General features: G+C 38.4%; 1 protein-coding gene across 1 annotated transcript in view; it reads right to left on the bottom strand.

Annotated features, from left to right (window-relative positions):
* Positions 1-15,620, bottom strand: part of USH2A (usherin) — a 969,245-nt gene that overhangs the window by 754,334 nt on the left and 199,291 nt on the right. Inside the window, exon 13 of the mRNA XM_055419911.2 lies at positions 1,799-1,982. Coding sequence (XP_055275886.2) covers positions 1,799-1,982 — 184 coding nt within the window. The remainder of the gene's footprint in view (positions 1-1,798; positions 1,983-15,620) is intronic.

The following is a 15,620-nucleotide window of genomic DNA, read 5'->3' as shown; positions in this document are numbered from 1 at the left end:
TAGAATGGAGTAAAGTCAGACTGAATTTTAAAACATTGAAGGGCGTAAGAAGTGGTGTAATGAAGGGAATGAGATTTCATGTAAAGAAAGTTATGTGAAAAAGCCAAGATAATTATACATCTCTTGGTCATTAAGTAGGGGTTTCGTGACAACACTAGCAGGAATAACAGGGAGATCAGTAGACAGAAAATAGGTAAGAGACTGGCACAAAATGTCACAGCTAGGCATGAGTAGTCCAAGGACGGCAGATGACAGGGAAGATATTTTTCTCTTGGTAATAAAGTGCTGTCAGAAAGACTATGCAAAAGATGGGAATTCCAAAGACAGAGGTGGCCAGGAGTGAAATTAACTGACCCCAGAGTTCCAACTGGGGAATTTGTGAGATGGTCATTCAACAAAAATTATGTATAGGGGTAATAGGTGTAATCACTGGCCCTGATTTTACTATCAAGATCATAGTTAGACTTTTTATTTAACATTTACTGTACCATGCATTTTACACACTCATTCAGAGAGATTTAGTATTTGTAGAGAAGAGTAGTAATGCTCTCAGACTAACCAAGATGATATTCCAATGGTAACAGAAGTTGAACAGCATGTATTGAAAACAAGATATGTAATAAGAACTTAAAAGTTTTTAAATAAATATCTTATGGAATATGTTAACTTTGTTTAATTAAATTGAATTTTAGTAGAAAGACAAATGAAATAGTTTGAGTTCTTTTTTAATAATTTACCCTATCACCCTGTCCACAGTCTAATTGAGGTGTTAATGAGGAGTGTAACAGTCAAAAAGCAGGTAGCAAGGGGACAATAAGGTGAAAACATAATCTCCAATCCTTGAATAATTAGCATTCATATTTTTAAACACACACATATTGAGAAATAGAATTGACTGGTATATGCAGACACAACATTAGTTTCTTGGGGATAGGAATGTCAGAGAATTCATGGATATAGTCCCAACAGTGGACAAATTTATAATCTGACCAGACCCAAAAACACAGACATGGAACTGGCATTCCAGCACACCTTCAAAAACACAGCAATGAAAACATCTGCATGAAAGCAAATGCTCACAGATATATAGGAAGTAAGAAGTAGAACATTAAAGACAGTGTAACTTTGAAAAGTGGCTAATTTACTTTCACAAGTTACTTTACACACTGGGAAAAAAATCTTATCACTGAATTCAAAGATGTTTCTCATCTGCTAGTCTTTAAATCGAAATTAAAAAGGCAAAAGGAACATAAAAGAATGCTGTAATAAATTCAGGGTCCACATAGAACAAAGTACACATACACACATGCTAACTATCCTGGTGTGTGTGTGTGTGTGTGTGTGTGCGCGCGCTATGGGTATTTCTTTACCTTCCTTCACATCCAAATTTTGAGTTCTTTGCAGGAAAAGTATTTTATCTTATTAAATATCCCCAGGCCCTAACACTGGGCACATTTGTCAATGTATAACAACCCATACACTCAATCTCTAGGAAATCTGGAAAGATAACTCTGCATGTTCAGTTGCTCAGTTCTGTCTGACTCTTTGCCATCTCGTGGATTGTATGTAGCCCACCAGGCTCCTCTATCTGTGGAATTTTCCAGTCAAGAATACTGGAGTGGGAAGTCTTTTCCTTCATCAGGGGATCTTCCCATCCCAGGAATGAAGAATATATTAGCAAGCTAAGGAGGATAGAAAATATTGCTTCTTACACAATATACGGCCAAAAAATTTCTGTTAGTAATTGCAAATACAATTTAGTAAAAATATCTGATTATTAATTCTTATAAATACTTACCTCCCAGTTAGAGAATCAAATCCAAAGTAAAGCTCTTTACAATAGTCACAACTTTGTCCAGCAACGGAAGCATCTTGGCAAACACACTGACCAGTCAAGCTATTACAGATGTGATTAACTGCGCCAGTGGTGTGGCATGAACATGGCAGGCAGCCAGTAGCATTGCCTGGAGAAATAAAAAAGCCTGGAAATAAAGAAATGAAAAGTTTTTATTATGCTTTCTATCCAGTTTTTTCTTAAAAAAATAATGTTTTGATTACACTGAAAAACCAAACACTCTACCACAACACTATCTAATTTCCTGTACAAATGTGGTTACAACTGTTCTTTACCAGTATGTCAATTATGACCAAAGAAAGGCTGGGTAAATAATTGATGTTGTACTTGGTTATATTCCTGGCACCTACAATTCAGTGCCTGTGAAACCTACTTCATAATCTTTCCACTAAAGACTGGTCCCCCCTCTGATCATCTCCATTTCAGCAAACAGCATCACAATCTATTGTTCAGTTGCTTCAGCTAGAACCCTGAGACATCTTTGGTAGGACAGCCAGATCAAACATAGGATACTTGGTTAAATTTTAATTTCTAATAAACAACAATTATTTTAATATAAATATGCCCCATGTGGTATTTCCTTATATTCAGAAATACTACCTGAAATTCAAATTTATCTGAGGATCTTGCATTTTAGGGCTTCCCTGATAGCTCTGTTGGTAAAGAATCCGCCTGCAATGCAGGAGACCCTGGTTCGATTCATGGGTCAGGAAGATCCTCTGGAGAAGGAAAAGGCTACCCACTCCAGTATTATGGCCAGGAGAATTCCACGGACTCGATGGTCCGTGGGGTTGCAAAGAGTAAGACATGACTGAGCGACTTTTACTTTCACTTTCCTGCTTTTTGCCAAAACTGGCAACCCTTGAGTCTTTCACTTCTCTCTGCCCCTGCTGCTGCTGCTAAGTCGCTTCAGTCGTGTCCGACTCTGTGTGACCCCATACACAGCAGCCCACCAAGCTCTGCCATCCCTGGGATTCTCCAGGCAAGAACACTGGAGTTGGTTGCCATTTCCTTCTTCAATGCATGAAAGTGAAAAGTGAAAGGGAAGTCACTCAATCGTATCCAACTCTCAGCGACTCCATGGACTGCAGCCCACCAGGTTCCTCCGTCCATGGGATTCTCCAGGCAAGAGTACCGGAGTCTCTGCCCCTATACCTAGCTAATAACTTAAGTCCTAGGAATACTGTCTTTTAAGAATTGTAGGACTTCTACTCTCCACCCCCACCCCCACCTCCCTAGGTAAAGTCACTACCTACTTTTTCATTATTAACACTATGTACCAGAAAAAAAGACTTTGATGCTGGTAAAGACTGAAGGCAAAAAGAGAAGTGGGTGGCAAAGGATCGCATAGTTAGATAGCATCACTGACTCAATGGGCATGAATCTGATCACACTTTGGGAGATGGTGAAGGACAGGGGAACCTGGCATGCTGCAGTCCATGGGGTTGCAAAGAGTCAGATACAGCTTAGTGACTGAACACCACCCGAGGCTATGTTAAAACTATATTAATTATTGAATTTATTTCACAGAGCAATGCTCATAATTCGGCATTATGTCCATTATACAAACTAGAAAACTGAAGGTTAGAAAGATTAACAAACTTTCCTAAACCGATAGAGTTGACAAACAGCAGATTCAAACCCAGGCACATCAGCTACAGAGACTCTCACCTACTAGCACCCCTTCTCTCCTCCTCCTGTTCTTCACAGTGAAGCGGGAACCATCTTTTTCAGAGTGCAGATTGAAGATCTCATTCTTCTATTTAAAATTATGTGATAATTTCCTATTCCCTTTAGGAAAATGAAGAAATCCAGAGCACAGCCTCCAGCCATGCAGTCTGGTTCCATCTATCTCCCTAGTTGCATTTCCCTGCCTATTCTGCCTGCCCCAGTCATGCTCTTGGTGCCTGAAAGCCTTTGCATGGACAATTCTGTCTGCTGAAATGACTTGGACCCATCTTTTCTGCTTAGCTCACACTATGCATAACAGGTCTCATGAATTCTTCCAGTAACCGACTCTAGGTTAGTTTAGATGTGCCCTATGTATTTCACAGTGTCCTGTCTATTTCCCATAGACTGCTGATGAAAAGTATAATTAAACTCATTTCCACAAAATTTTAACCTCTGTGAAGGCAGGAACCTCATACAACTAATTCATCATTATCTCCCCAGCATCCAGTACAGTGCTAGTCACAAAGTAGGCTATTCAAATATTGGAATTCACAAAAAACTGCACCAAATGATTAGGCAGGCATTGTTTTGCACAAATACTATATTTTTAAAAAAACAGAATTTAGATTAATTATAAAATCCATATTTTTCTTTTTAAGAAAAATATGATTCAAAAATATTTTAAAGTTACTTAAAACTTCTTGGACATAGAAGGAGGAAATTGCTATAAAATTAGGAATACGTTGGACATCTGGATGATGGAGCAGCATATGAGGGAGAAATCGTTCTGGTGTTGCCTGATATATGCGTTTGTGCATGTACCTGTATATGTACATATATACGCACATACACAAAAATATGCACACAAGTGTGTGTGTAATAAAATATTCTATTGAAACAATAAATAAAGTTCTGGCAAATGAAAACAAATTGCACAGTTGTCACAATCACTAACTTAGATATATAAAAATATGAGTGATATTGAGAGAAAAAGACCATGAGCACAAAGAGAATCACTCTGTGTCATCTATCACTTAGGGATAAAACAAAAAGTAATTGGAACACTGTAAAATTCATTTGAAGTTCTAGCTGAAAACAAGCCATTCTTTCATATGTATTAACAATTAATTTTTTTCTTCTCCTCAGTTCAGTTCAGTTCAGTTCAGTCGCTCAGTCGTGTCCGACTCTCCGCGACCCCATGAATCACAGCACGCCAGGCCTCCCTGTCCATCACCAACTCCCGGAGTACACTCAAACTCATGTCCACAGAGTCGGTGATGCCATCCAGCCATCTCATTCTCTGTCATCCCCTTCTCCTCCCGCCCCCAACCTTTCCCAGCATCAGAGTCTTTTCCAGTGAGTCAACTCGTCACATGAGGTGGCCAAAGTATTGCAGTTTCAGCTTTAGCATCAGTCCCTCCAATGAACATCCAGGATTGATCTCCTTTAGAATGGACTGGTTGGATCTCCTTGCAGTATAAGGGACTCTCAAGAGTCTTCTCCAACACCACAGTTCAAAAGCATCGATTCTTCGGCGATCAGCCTTCTTCACAGTCCAACTCTCACATCCATACATGACCACGGGAAAAACCATTGCCTTGACTAGACGGACCCTGCATATTCTCTCTTTAAAAGCTTTAGGAAGAGTACAATAGGGAAGGAAGAAGCTCAAAATCTGTGCCATTCAATTGGAAAAAACCAAGTCTATTACTTTTAACAGTAATTTACAAGATTATGCTTCTTTGCATCTACTGACAGAAAATTGCTTTATATATGTTTCTAGAAATAGACTATAGCCATAGCAATTACTATATATTCTCCTATCTGATTCATTGTGTAACAAAAATTACAAGCCTTATAGAAGGCTTCTACTTTGGACTCAAGACCATTGTAGGTGGATTATATGTATTTTCTATTCTGAGGTGGCTCAGTGGGTAAAGAATCTACCTGCAAAGAAGGAGATGTGGGTTTCATCTCTAGGTCAGGTAGATCCCCTGAAGGAGGGCATGACAACCCACTTCAGTATTCTTGCCTGGAGAATTTCATGAACAGAGAGGAACTTGGCGGGCTACAGTCCATAGGGGTGCATAGAGTTGGACAAAACTGAAGTGACTGAGCATGCACAAAAGGACTTAAGTCCTTAAGATTCATGATGATGGCATCATGCAGGTCCTAATAGCTCTCCAATTCAGATAAATGATCCATTAAAACAGATAGTTAGGAACAGAGTCAATTTAGACTTATTGCAATACATTCAAGCCACAAAGAATTCTAGAAAAATTAGGAATGATTTTTACAAGAAATGATTTGTTAGATAAATCTGTAAAGAGTGTCAGGGTAGATTTTGGTGTAGAATATTGGGTTGCCCAAGTTTTAGAGAATAAGGATGCTCGGGGCTGGTATGCGGGGATGACCCAGAGGGAGGATAAGGGGAGGAGGGAGGTGGGAGGGGGGTTCGGGAGGGGGAACTCATGTAAACCCCGGGCGGATTCATGTCAATGTATGGCAAAACAACCAATATAATATTGTAAAATAATTAGCCTCCAATAAAAAAAAAGGACACAGAAAAAGCAGAGGTATAAGCAGAGAAGGACAAGACAGATATTAAAGAGCCCAGGGAGACTGCAAACTGGACAGTAGGGCTTCAAGGAAAAGCCTGTGTTGGCATTTGTCTTGGGGTTAGTTCCCCTCCTCCTCTCAGCAGCATGATTATAAAGGCTAATCCCACCAGTATTTTAGCTGTCCTATTTTTAAACAGTTCCAATTAGGATGACTCAGGTAACTTCATGCTCGGTGCTTACTTCTTGCCTTACCTAAATGTGCCTAATTCTGGACCATTACTGCTACTTTTATGACTCCTAACTATAGAAAACATTCTCCCTTCCCTCCTACTTAAACTTCAACTCTGGAGTGCAGCTTAAAGATAACTGACCTTAATTTCTTTTTTTTTTTAACTCAATATATTCCTGATCTCCCTCCATTAGCTCTTCTTCATGTTCCCCATTTGCATGTCTGCATCCTTTTAGAAATTTCTTTCCACAGGTGATTTTGTACCACATTCTAAAACATAGTCATTAGGACAACATATTAACCTTCCATTACTCAGGGCTAAGAGTTCACACATACAGAGCACACAGGAGCCCACTAAAGTTTCTTCTTTTCCTCAATTTTCTTTTGCCAACTCCTGGTCCCAGATAAGTCTCAGGTGGGAAACAATGTGTTATACAGCTAAGGCAAAAAGTCATTTGTATCATAAAAGAGTATGGCTTATCCAGGCTTACAGCATCCTTAGAGTTCAAAGTTATTAGCCAGGCAGTTGGTATGTTATCCTGTAGTGGCTATTTGCACAGCACAGTACCTGTCCTGGGCATAAAAGAAGAGCCCATTTCCTAGCAATGTCCCTCCTGAGGACCATGAACAACTAGGCTTTGCTGAAGTCTGAAAATGGGAGAGGGAAAACAAGTTTAACCTCTAGGCCTTATGCAGAAAAGGAGGGAAGAACTGAGGCTAAGCACTAATTATGAGCCATTTAGAAGATACAGTTCTCACCTTAAACCAGAGAATGGACACTATATTAAGAGAAGAATCTAGGGAGGAATGTGTGACTCATCTACCCCAGGCAACAAGACTATTGGAGAAACGATTTTCCAAATCAATCACTTCAAAATGAAGTGGAGAAGATGATGCTAATTTTCAAATTAAAATAATAATAATTTTCCTCCATTTAGGGGTTTTATTTGAAAATAATGCTAAAATTATCACAAATAGAAGGGGGGAAAGTGGAAGCAGTGACATATTTTATTTTCTAAGGCTTCAGAATCACTGGGGATGGTGACTACAGCCATGAAATTAAAAGACGCTTGCTCCTTGGAAGGAAAACTATGACAAACCTAGACAGAGTATTAAAAAGCAGAGATGCCACTTTGCAACAAAGGTCTGCATAGGCTACAGTTTTTCCATAGTCATGTATGGATGTAAAAGTTGGACCATAAAGAAGGCTGAGCGCTGTGGAATTGATGCTTTTGAACTGTGGTGTTTGAGAAGACTCTTGAGAGTCCCTTGGACTGCAAGGAGATTAAACCAGTCAATCCTAAAGGAAATCAACCCTGAATATTAATTGGAAGGACAGAGGCTGAAGCTCCAATACTTTGCCCACCTGATGCAAGGAGCAAACTCATTGTAAAAGACCTGGATGGTGGCAAAGATTGAAGGCAAAAGAAGAAGGGGACTGCAGAGGATGAGATGGTTAGATAGCATCACTGACTCGACGGACATGAATTTGAGTAAACTCCAGGGGATAGTGAAGGACAAGGGAGCCTGCCTTGCTGCAGTTCATGGGGTCACAAGGAGTCAGACATGACTTAGAGACTGAACAACAAAATGCTAAAATTATCATTCACAGATTTGAACAAATGTTAACAAATACATACATAAATATTATTATTAATCTCAAGGTACTATTTCTCTTTCAGCATTTGAAAAACTCATTTTCCATTAGATATATATTTAATTGAAGCTGAAGCTCCAATATTTTGGCCACCTGATGTGAACAACTGACTCACTGGAAAAGACCCAGAAGCTGGGAAAGATTGAAGGCAGGAGGAGAAGGGAATGACAGAGGACAAGATGGTTGGATAGCATGGACATGATCAAGCTCCGGGAATTGGTGATGCACAGGGAAGCCTGGCATGCTGCAGTTCATGGGACGACAAAAAGTTGGACACAACTGAGCAACTCAACTGACTGATATATTTAAATTCCCTGCTCCTATTGCTTCTTCCTGGACTGTTACCCCTACTTGAATACTTTTACAAGTTCTACTTTTTAAAATTTTATTTATTTAAAAAATTCAGCTCAGTAAACACAACTAAGATCTTTAGATCTCCCTTTCCTTCAAGAGTTAATCAGTCCCTTCATTTTACTACTTCTGTATCTTTGCATTTCTAATATCAAACTTATCACAAATGTGTTATATTTACATGAATCAGTTTCCCCCACTAAATTGTAATGCTTTAATATGTTTATGGTTGTATATCTTATAGCAGCAGAGGCCCTGGTATACAGTAATTTATTCAATAGATGTTAATTGAAAAATGGATATGTGAAGGAAATGGACATATGGCTGAAAGGATGAAAGGGAAGATATGTTACTCTCTACAATATCATATGATCTCTTTAATAATGAAAAGAAGATGGTAAACATAAATCTATAAGTCATGAGAGTGACTGGTTAGAAGAGGTCGGATATTAGGGAAAATAGCAGGAAAGTGTATGAATAAGCATGATAAATTGATCAATTAAAACTGTAATCCTTACCATATCAAGGAATGGAACAGGGTTTCAGAAAGAAAATATCACTCCCAAAACATGTCTCCAGTTATTAGAACAAAGAGTATAATATTATGTTCCAATAAGGGAAATAATTCTATTGGACTTTGTTTTATAAAAAACCTGATTTTCATACTTATGTGACTATCCATGAGAAACCTTCATATGTTTATTCTCTAAGAATTAAATCCAGTAACATAAAAGAATATAAAGGCAGCTCTGATTAAGTCTTAGAGATTACAGAGCACATATATATATGCATATTCATAATCCACAGCACAGCAAAATTTTGTTTTCTTTGTTCTCACTTTTCTCGGTCACAATATTTATCAGATGTATGTTCCAAAGTACCCTGTACCATGGCAATCATTTCCTCAACTTGGTCCATAAAGAAATCCCAATTCTAGACTCTTCAGTCAGCTCTTCATTATCTGATCACCTCCCACAACTCCATTAATTTTAATTTTGTGACTGTTACTCAGATTCAGCAAAAGAAATGAAATACCCTACTTGAAGCAGTAGCAGGAATCATGGACTGACATGCGTTTGAAGGTGGGAGGAGGTTACAACCACTTGTAAGAGTATGTATTTCAACCCACCCTCAAATATTTGTTAAGTGAATGTTTATGACAAATAATGAGCTATTGGAAAAAAGCTTTACTCTTTCGGAGTACAGAGCGTGAGGTCAGATGGACTTGGAATTGTAAACAACTTTTCCACTTAATGAGATCTCATTTCCCCTAACAAAACAATAATGATCCTTCCATCATAGATATAGTGTGTATATTAAATGGAATTTTTTAGATAACACTCAATTCCAGGTCTGACAAACATATACATTCATCAAATATTATCCATTTCATCATTGCAATTTTTACTAGGCAGTTTTCAATGAAAGTGAGGTTTTCCTAAAATTTAAATAATGACCTATCAAAATCCTTTTTTCTCCTCAGATGTGGGTAGGATTGTGGTCCATATTTCCTCTGACAATATTCTTTCCTGGTGGTTTATTAAGGAAAAGGCTCTTATTCTGTGGTCTTTCTGTGAAAAACATGTTAATCAGGAGAAGCCATCTCACCAAACACAGGGACATGTGTCATAATCAGATTTCAACTTTGAGGCACTGATTTTTAATGGCGTATCAACCATCTAATTCCAATTGCATTGGTGGGGTCTTGAACGCAATTCTGGTTTATGAGCTCATTTCTTAACAAATATGATATGCTTCTTAATGAAACGAGATACTTTGCTTTACTTTCTAATGGTCTATCTGAGTTATAAAAGCAAACCCAAAGTAAATACCAGAGGGAAGCATGAGGAATTGTCCTATTAACACAAAACGTGTCATGTGAAGCTGTTTTCATTATAAATTAGCCTTTATGTTATTCCAAAGCTGCAGAGTCCTCAATAAACCCTCTCTGCCTCTAGTTCTCAAGGACAAGGGTGGGTCACTGGCTGGGAATGCCTTGACACCGTTCCCTGCTTTTCTCGGCCTGGCCTCTGATTAAGTGTCTGCTGCCGAATGTTATGAGGTCATCCAGTGCTGAAAAAAACGAACCAGGAAAACATATTCAGCACTCTATTTATGAGAGTGGGTATGTGTACATTCATATATGTACACACACTCCAAATAATTTTAAATTAAAGCATTTTTAAAATACTTAATGGAGGTTAAGCAGCATTTTTAACCTCTGTTCGAGTTATTGAATGGCATATTAAAACCAATGTGGCTCTAATGTACCTTCTAATGTGCACTGCTGCTTTAACAAATTGCCTATAAATTTTCGTTGAATTAAGCCTATTCCTTGTACATTCCTAGTAAGGTTAGGTTAATAATACATGAGGTTCCATTATATGCACCTTCCTTAATAATGTTTTTTAAGAAAGTAGGACAAGAGTCTATGTGTACTGGTCTAGGATGGTCACTAACATTTACAATCACAGATGGAAAAGGTGGGCTGGATCCTTGGGCTACTGGTTCACCCCTCTACGCCACACTGCTCCCTCCATGCCCCGAGGCTCATGCACACACATCAGCCCAGTTGTCTCCCCCATAGAATATGATCTAGATTTCTCAGATGTCTTTAAAGAAGTAGAGAGAAAGTTTTCTGATCACAGCAGTGCATTTTAATGTGCCCACTGCAGGGCTGACAACTGTGAGGCATCTGTTTATAATGAAGATACTTCAGGCTCTGGGTTTCTATTTTCAGCGTAAATTTCACGGGAAGAGATGATAAAACCCAGAAAACAAAATTCAGAGTAGTTTCTGAAGCTAGAAGAATATAAAACAGAAAAAAAAAAGAGGTCCACAAACAAATTTTGATTTTTCCATAGGCTACACATAAGTGTACAAACTATCTTGCGCTGTCCAAAAAATGCATTAACTTCTTAAGCCACCATTTTCTTTCTTCCCATAGGTAGAAAGCCATATTCTCCCTATGTGTAGCTAAAGAAGCACTCCCTGGTTTGCAATAATTTCATGCTAATAAGAGCAGAGCATTGAGGTAGGTTTTCAATGCAGTTATTCACTAGTTCAGGAACTACATATGGACCCCCCACTATGGAGGGTAAGCCTGGGTATAGAACACTGAACAATCTGCGGAAAGCAGTAAGACTTGTAGGCTGGAGAGGAATAAATCATCTTCTGGAAATTAGTTCATGGGCATCACAAATCACGGGGGCCTTTAGAGTCCAATAACTCTGCTGTTGCCTTACAATCATGGAAAGCCAGTGCATGTTGGGGTGATGCGATCTGACTGAAGCTTGAACAGCATCACTTTGGCTGTATGTTGGGGAGTGATTGGAGAAGGATAAAGAGGAGAAACAGGGACGTCAGGCAGCTACTAGGATAGTCCAGGAGGAAAATGACCATGGCGTGGACCCAGATGGATAATTGAGTGTGGTAAGAAGTGGTAAAATACTGGATATATCCAAAGGTGAAACCAACAAGACTGATTTTGATAGAAGAGATAAGAGTTGTGGGGAAACCACCAAGGATGGCTGCGAGGATTTGATTTGAAAAGATTACAACCCAGAAAATACTGTGGTAACATTTTCAGTTAAGCATGGTTGATTGAACCATTTTCCTTCTAAAGTCCAAAAAATTAAATAAAAGGAAATAAAAAAGAACAGAAGAGGAAATGGCAGTCAAGGACAGATGTCTATAAGCAAAAGCCAAGCACCTAAGGTAGACAGGCCAATAATAAGCTAATTGATGCAAGTTTGTATAACTCTGGGGGTGGGGGAGTGAAATTGAAGGCTTCAGAAAGTTCTGAAGGCAGGTGTGACTTTCCCCAAACCAAAGGTTCTCCCTATAACGTTTCAAGAGAAGACAGTGAGTTTTCTCTTTAGAGGTTAAACCAGAGAGGATTTGTACTCAACAGGTACAGGGATGAAGTGCTACACTGAACACAGGGATGATATGAACTGGTGTCTGTGATGGTTAATTTTATGGTCCACTTGGAGAGATTTGATGTCCATTTGCTCAGTCAAACACTGGTCTAGATGTTTCTATGAAGGTGTTTTATAGATTTTCCCAGACATAAGAACATTAGTCTACAGAAAAAAGGCCCCAATGAACTCCCAGAAAAATTATTTAACAAAAACCATCTCATCATGAAATGTTCTGAAATGAAGGATATAGAAATAGTAAAACTTCTGGAATGTTTAAAAAAAAAAGAGTAAAACAAGAAAGCAGCAAGAATCAGGTTGGTACTGTTAGAAGATAATGGTGAAATTAATTTGTTGACTGAAAATGATTCCATATAATGGTAAATTTTCAAATAGCTCCAAGTATAGAATAGAGATAATTTCTAATGTTCAAAATTCTTTAAAAAAAAAATAAACAAACCACTTTCCTCCCTGTACTCTTACTCAGAAGCTACTGAAGCATTTATTCTACCAAATACACAAATAAACCAAGAAAGAAAAGAAAACTTAGGCGTCAGGACACCAGGTATCCAGTATAGGAGACATGTGAAGGAAATCTTCAGTAACCTCAAAACCACTAGTGTAGAGCTGTACAACAGGACTTCAGGCAGATAGGCTGAAATCAAAACAATAGGTCAGGAGTTCAGATCTCCCCATGGACTGATATATTCAGTGGGGAAAAAATACACAAACACACATACACACGCGTACATCTTCTATTGGTTCTGTTTCTCTGGAGAACCCTACATAATACAGATGCTCTTGTTAAAACTCCTGATTATTTCTCATTTCAATTAAACAAAGCACTTACTGACTGCATGCAACGTACAATATATTAATATGATGGCTTCCCTGGTGGCTCAGACGGTAAAGAATCTGCCTGCAATGCAGAAGACCTGGGTTTGATCCCTGGGTTGGGGAGATCCCCTGGTGGAGGGCATGGCAACCCACTCCAGTATTCTTGCCTGGTGGGCTATAGTCCATGGGGTCACAAAGAGTCGGACACGACTGAGTGACTAAGCACACACAGCACGATATTATGGCTATGGGCTTCCCTGGTGGCTCAGAGGTTAAAGCGTCTGCCTCCAATGCAGGAGACCCGGGTTCGATCCCTGGGTCGGGAAGATCCCCTGGAGAAGGAAACGGTAACCCACTCCAGTATTCTTGCCTGGAGAATCCCATGGATGGAGAAGCCTGGTAGGCTACAGTCCATGGGGTCGCAAAGAGTCGGACAAGACTGAGCGACGGAACGGAACGGAAGTTGAATAATATAACCTTTACTCTCAAGATGTTGAACTCAAACAAGGGAAATAAGACAGCTGTACAAGTAAATAAGATACAAGTTACTTTAAATATGATAATGATATTCATTAATAGTGATGATCCTCATTCTGTATCCTCCTTAAAAGAGAGAACAGTTTGCCATATACCTTTGCAGAAGAGTTTTGTGACATCTCTACTTAGGCAAATAGTTACTAAGAAACTATTCTCCTGAAAAACAGCACTATACCAGATAAATCCCCAAAAGAAAGTGGTCAGGAGACCATGGGGATTGAGCATGATTTTCCAGCACTGCAATTTAATTTTTACCAACGTTTACGTACAGTTTTTAAAATCAAATAGAATTTAAAGACTCATAATGTAAAGTGTCATCTTGCTTCTCCATCCTTCTCCCAGAAATTTCCCTGCCTACAGTAACCACCTTCAACTCTTATAGCTGTTTCTTCTGACATTCATTTCTCTGTTTCTGAGTGACCTACATATACTGTTACATCTCAACTTCTAACATTTATACCACTGTCTTTCCACTTTAGAAAATGAATATTTAGCCCTTTATACCTCTTCCTCAATAATCCCATTAGTTGCTTAAATCAATATTCACAGATTATTTTATTATGACTGTATAAATCTATTTCACAGTTATACCCTATGATTGATTATATTTCTTTTCTTGAAAAATCTGCCTCTGTTTAATTTTCTAGGAATCTCTTAGACATGTCTAAGCACTAAAACTTTCCAATAGAACTTTATCCAAGGAATCTATCAGTTTCTTTTTTCCACTGAATGTATTAGTCCACAGGAAGATCTGAAGCCCTGACCCTCCTGTTGTGATTTGAGCCCATTGATCTCTAGTTCTATTGCAAAGCTATATTCTAGGTCAGAATGAAACACTAAATAAACTTTAACAATGGATAACAACTCAAAAGCATATTACATTTGCTCTATTAACTTTTGCTGGCTTACTTACAAAGAAGGATATATAAATCATGGCTATTTGTGTAGAAATGGATTACATTATTTCCAGAACTGAAGTGTTAGCAAATAGGGGGAAAAAAAATTCTTAGAATGTGAAAAAATGATTGCACATTTGGAAGGATAAATCTGAAGCTGAAAGTCATAATATGCTGTAGCTGTCAGGTAGGTTACCTGCTCAACTCTCAATTATCTTTCTGTTTCCTGGGATACTTACCACCTTGCTCCTACCTGAAGGAGTGATTCCTAGAAGCCATGCTTATTTTAGGTGATCCTGACACTGGTCACAGTGAACTGCCACAGACATGGTCATCCTAACAAAACTGAGTCAAATTAGAATCTCCTTCCTGAAACTGTAACCAAGAAGCAGCTAATGTCTCTCTGTATAGCTGGAATTAGAACTGTAAGCAATCTTGGGGGACAGCAGTGACCATAAAATCATACAGAGAGGGTAAGAGAAGCAAAAGGTGCCCATCTGCAGAACGGGACAGAGGGTGGGAATGAATGAGTGAGTCTACATCAATGGGAGCTTTCTAGTTTCTAAGTCCTGACTGCATTTGTTCCATATCAGGTTTTATGGAACATTCAGTGATAATAAAGCCTCCACTTATGTTGAAGCTAGTTTGAATTTCTTTCTGATATTTTATCTTAAAGGAAATTAACTATTCCTCAACTCTTTTCTGTCTCTTTGGGTTTACTTGTCACACTGACCAATGTCAAGGGAGAGGTTTTGTCCAATTCTCCTGAGCTAAATTCCTTGTTATGCAAAATAAGACTTTAGTCTTATCCTCTCTGGCAGGCAAATCACCCTTTTAAATTTGTATCACCCTCATTTTCACAGGTTCAGATAACTCAAAGTTGATTTTGCTAGACAGGACAATGATTAGTACAGCTGTTAAACAACTGATAAATATTTATATTTATCATAATATCATGATGAATGTACTATAAAGAAAGTATATTGCTTTAATTAAATCATTAAATCATATAAAGTCAAGGAGAAAGCCATGGATAGGGTCCATTTTTCTTCCAGTTGGGAAATCTGGAAAGATGGACACAGTAGGACTAAATAGTAGCCTATTTT

This window comes from Moschus berezovskii, chromosome 17 (assembly GCF_049115385.1).
Source record: "Moschus berezovskii isolate FMDL1 chromosome 17, NW_MosBer_1.0, whole genome shotgun sequence".
Taxonomy (NCBI): Eukaryota; Metazoa; Chordata; class Mammalia; order Artiodactyla; family Moschidae; genus Moschus; species Moschus berezovskii.
The sequence above is the reverse complement of the archived record's forward strand: the minus strand, read 5'-3'. Positions and strand labels throughout refer to the sequence as shown.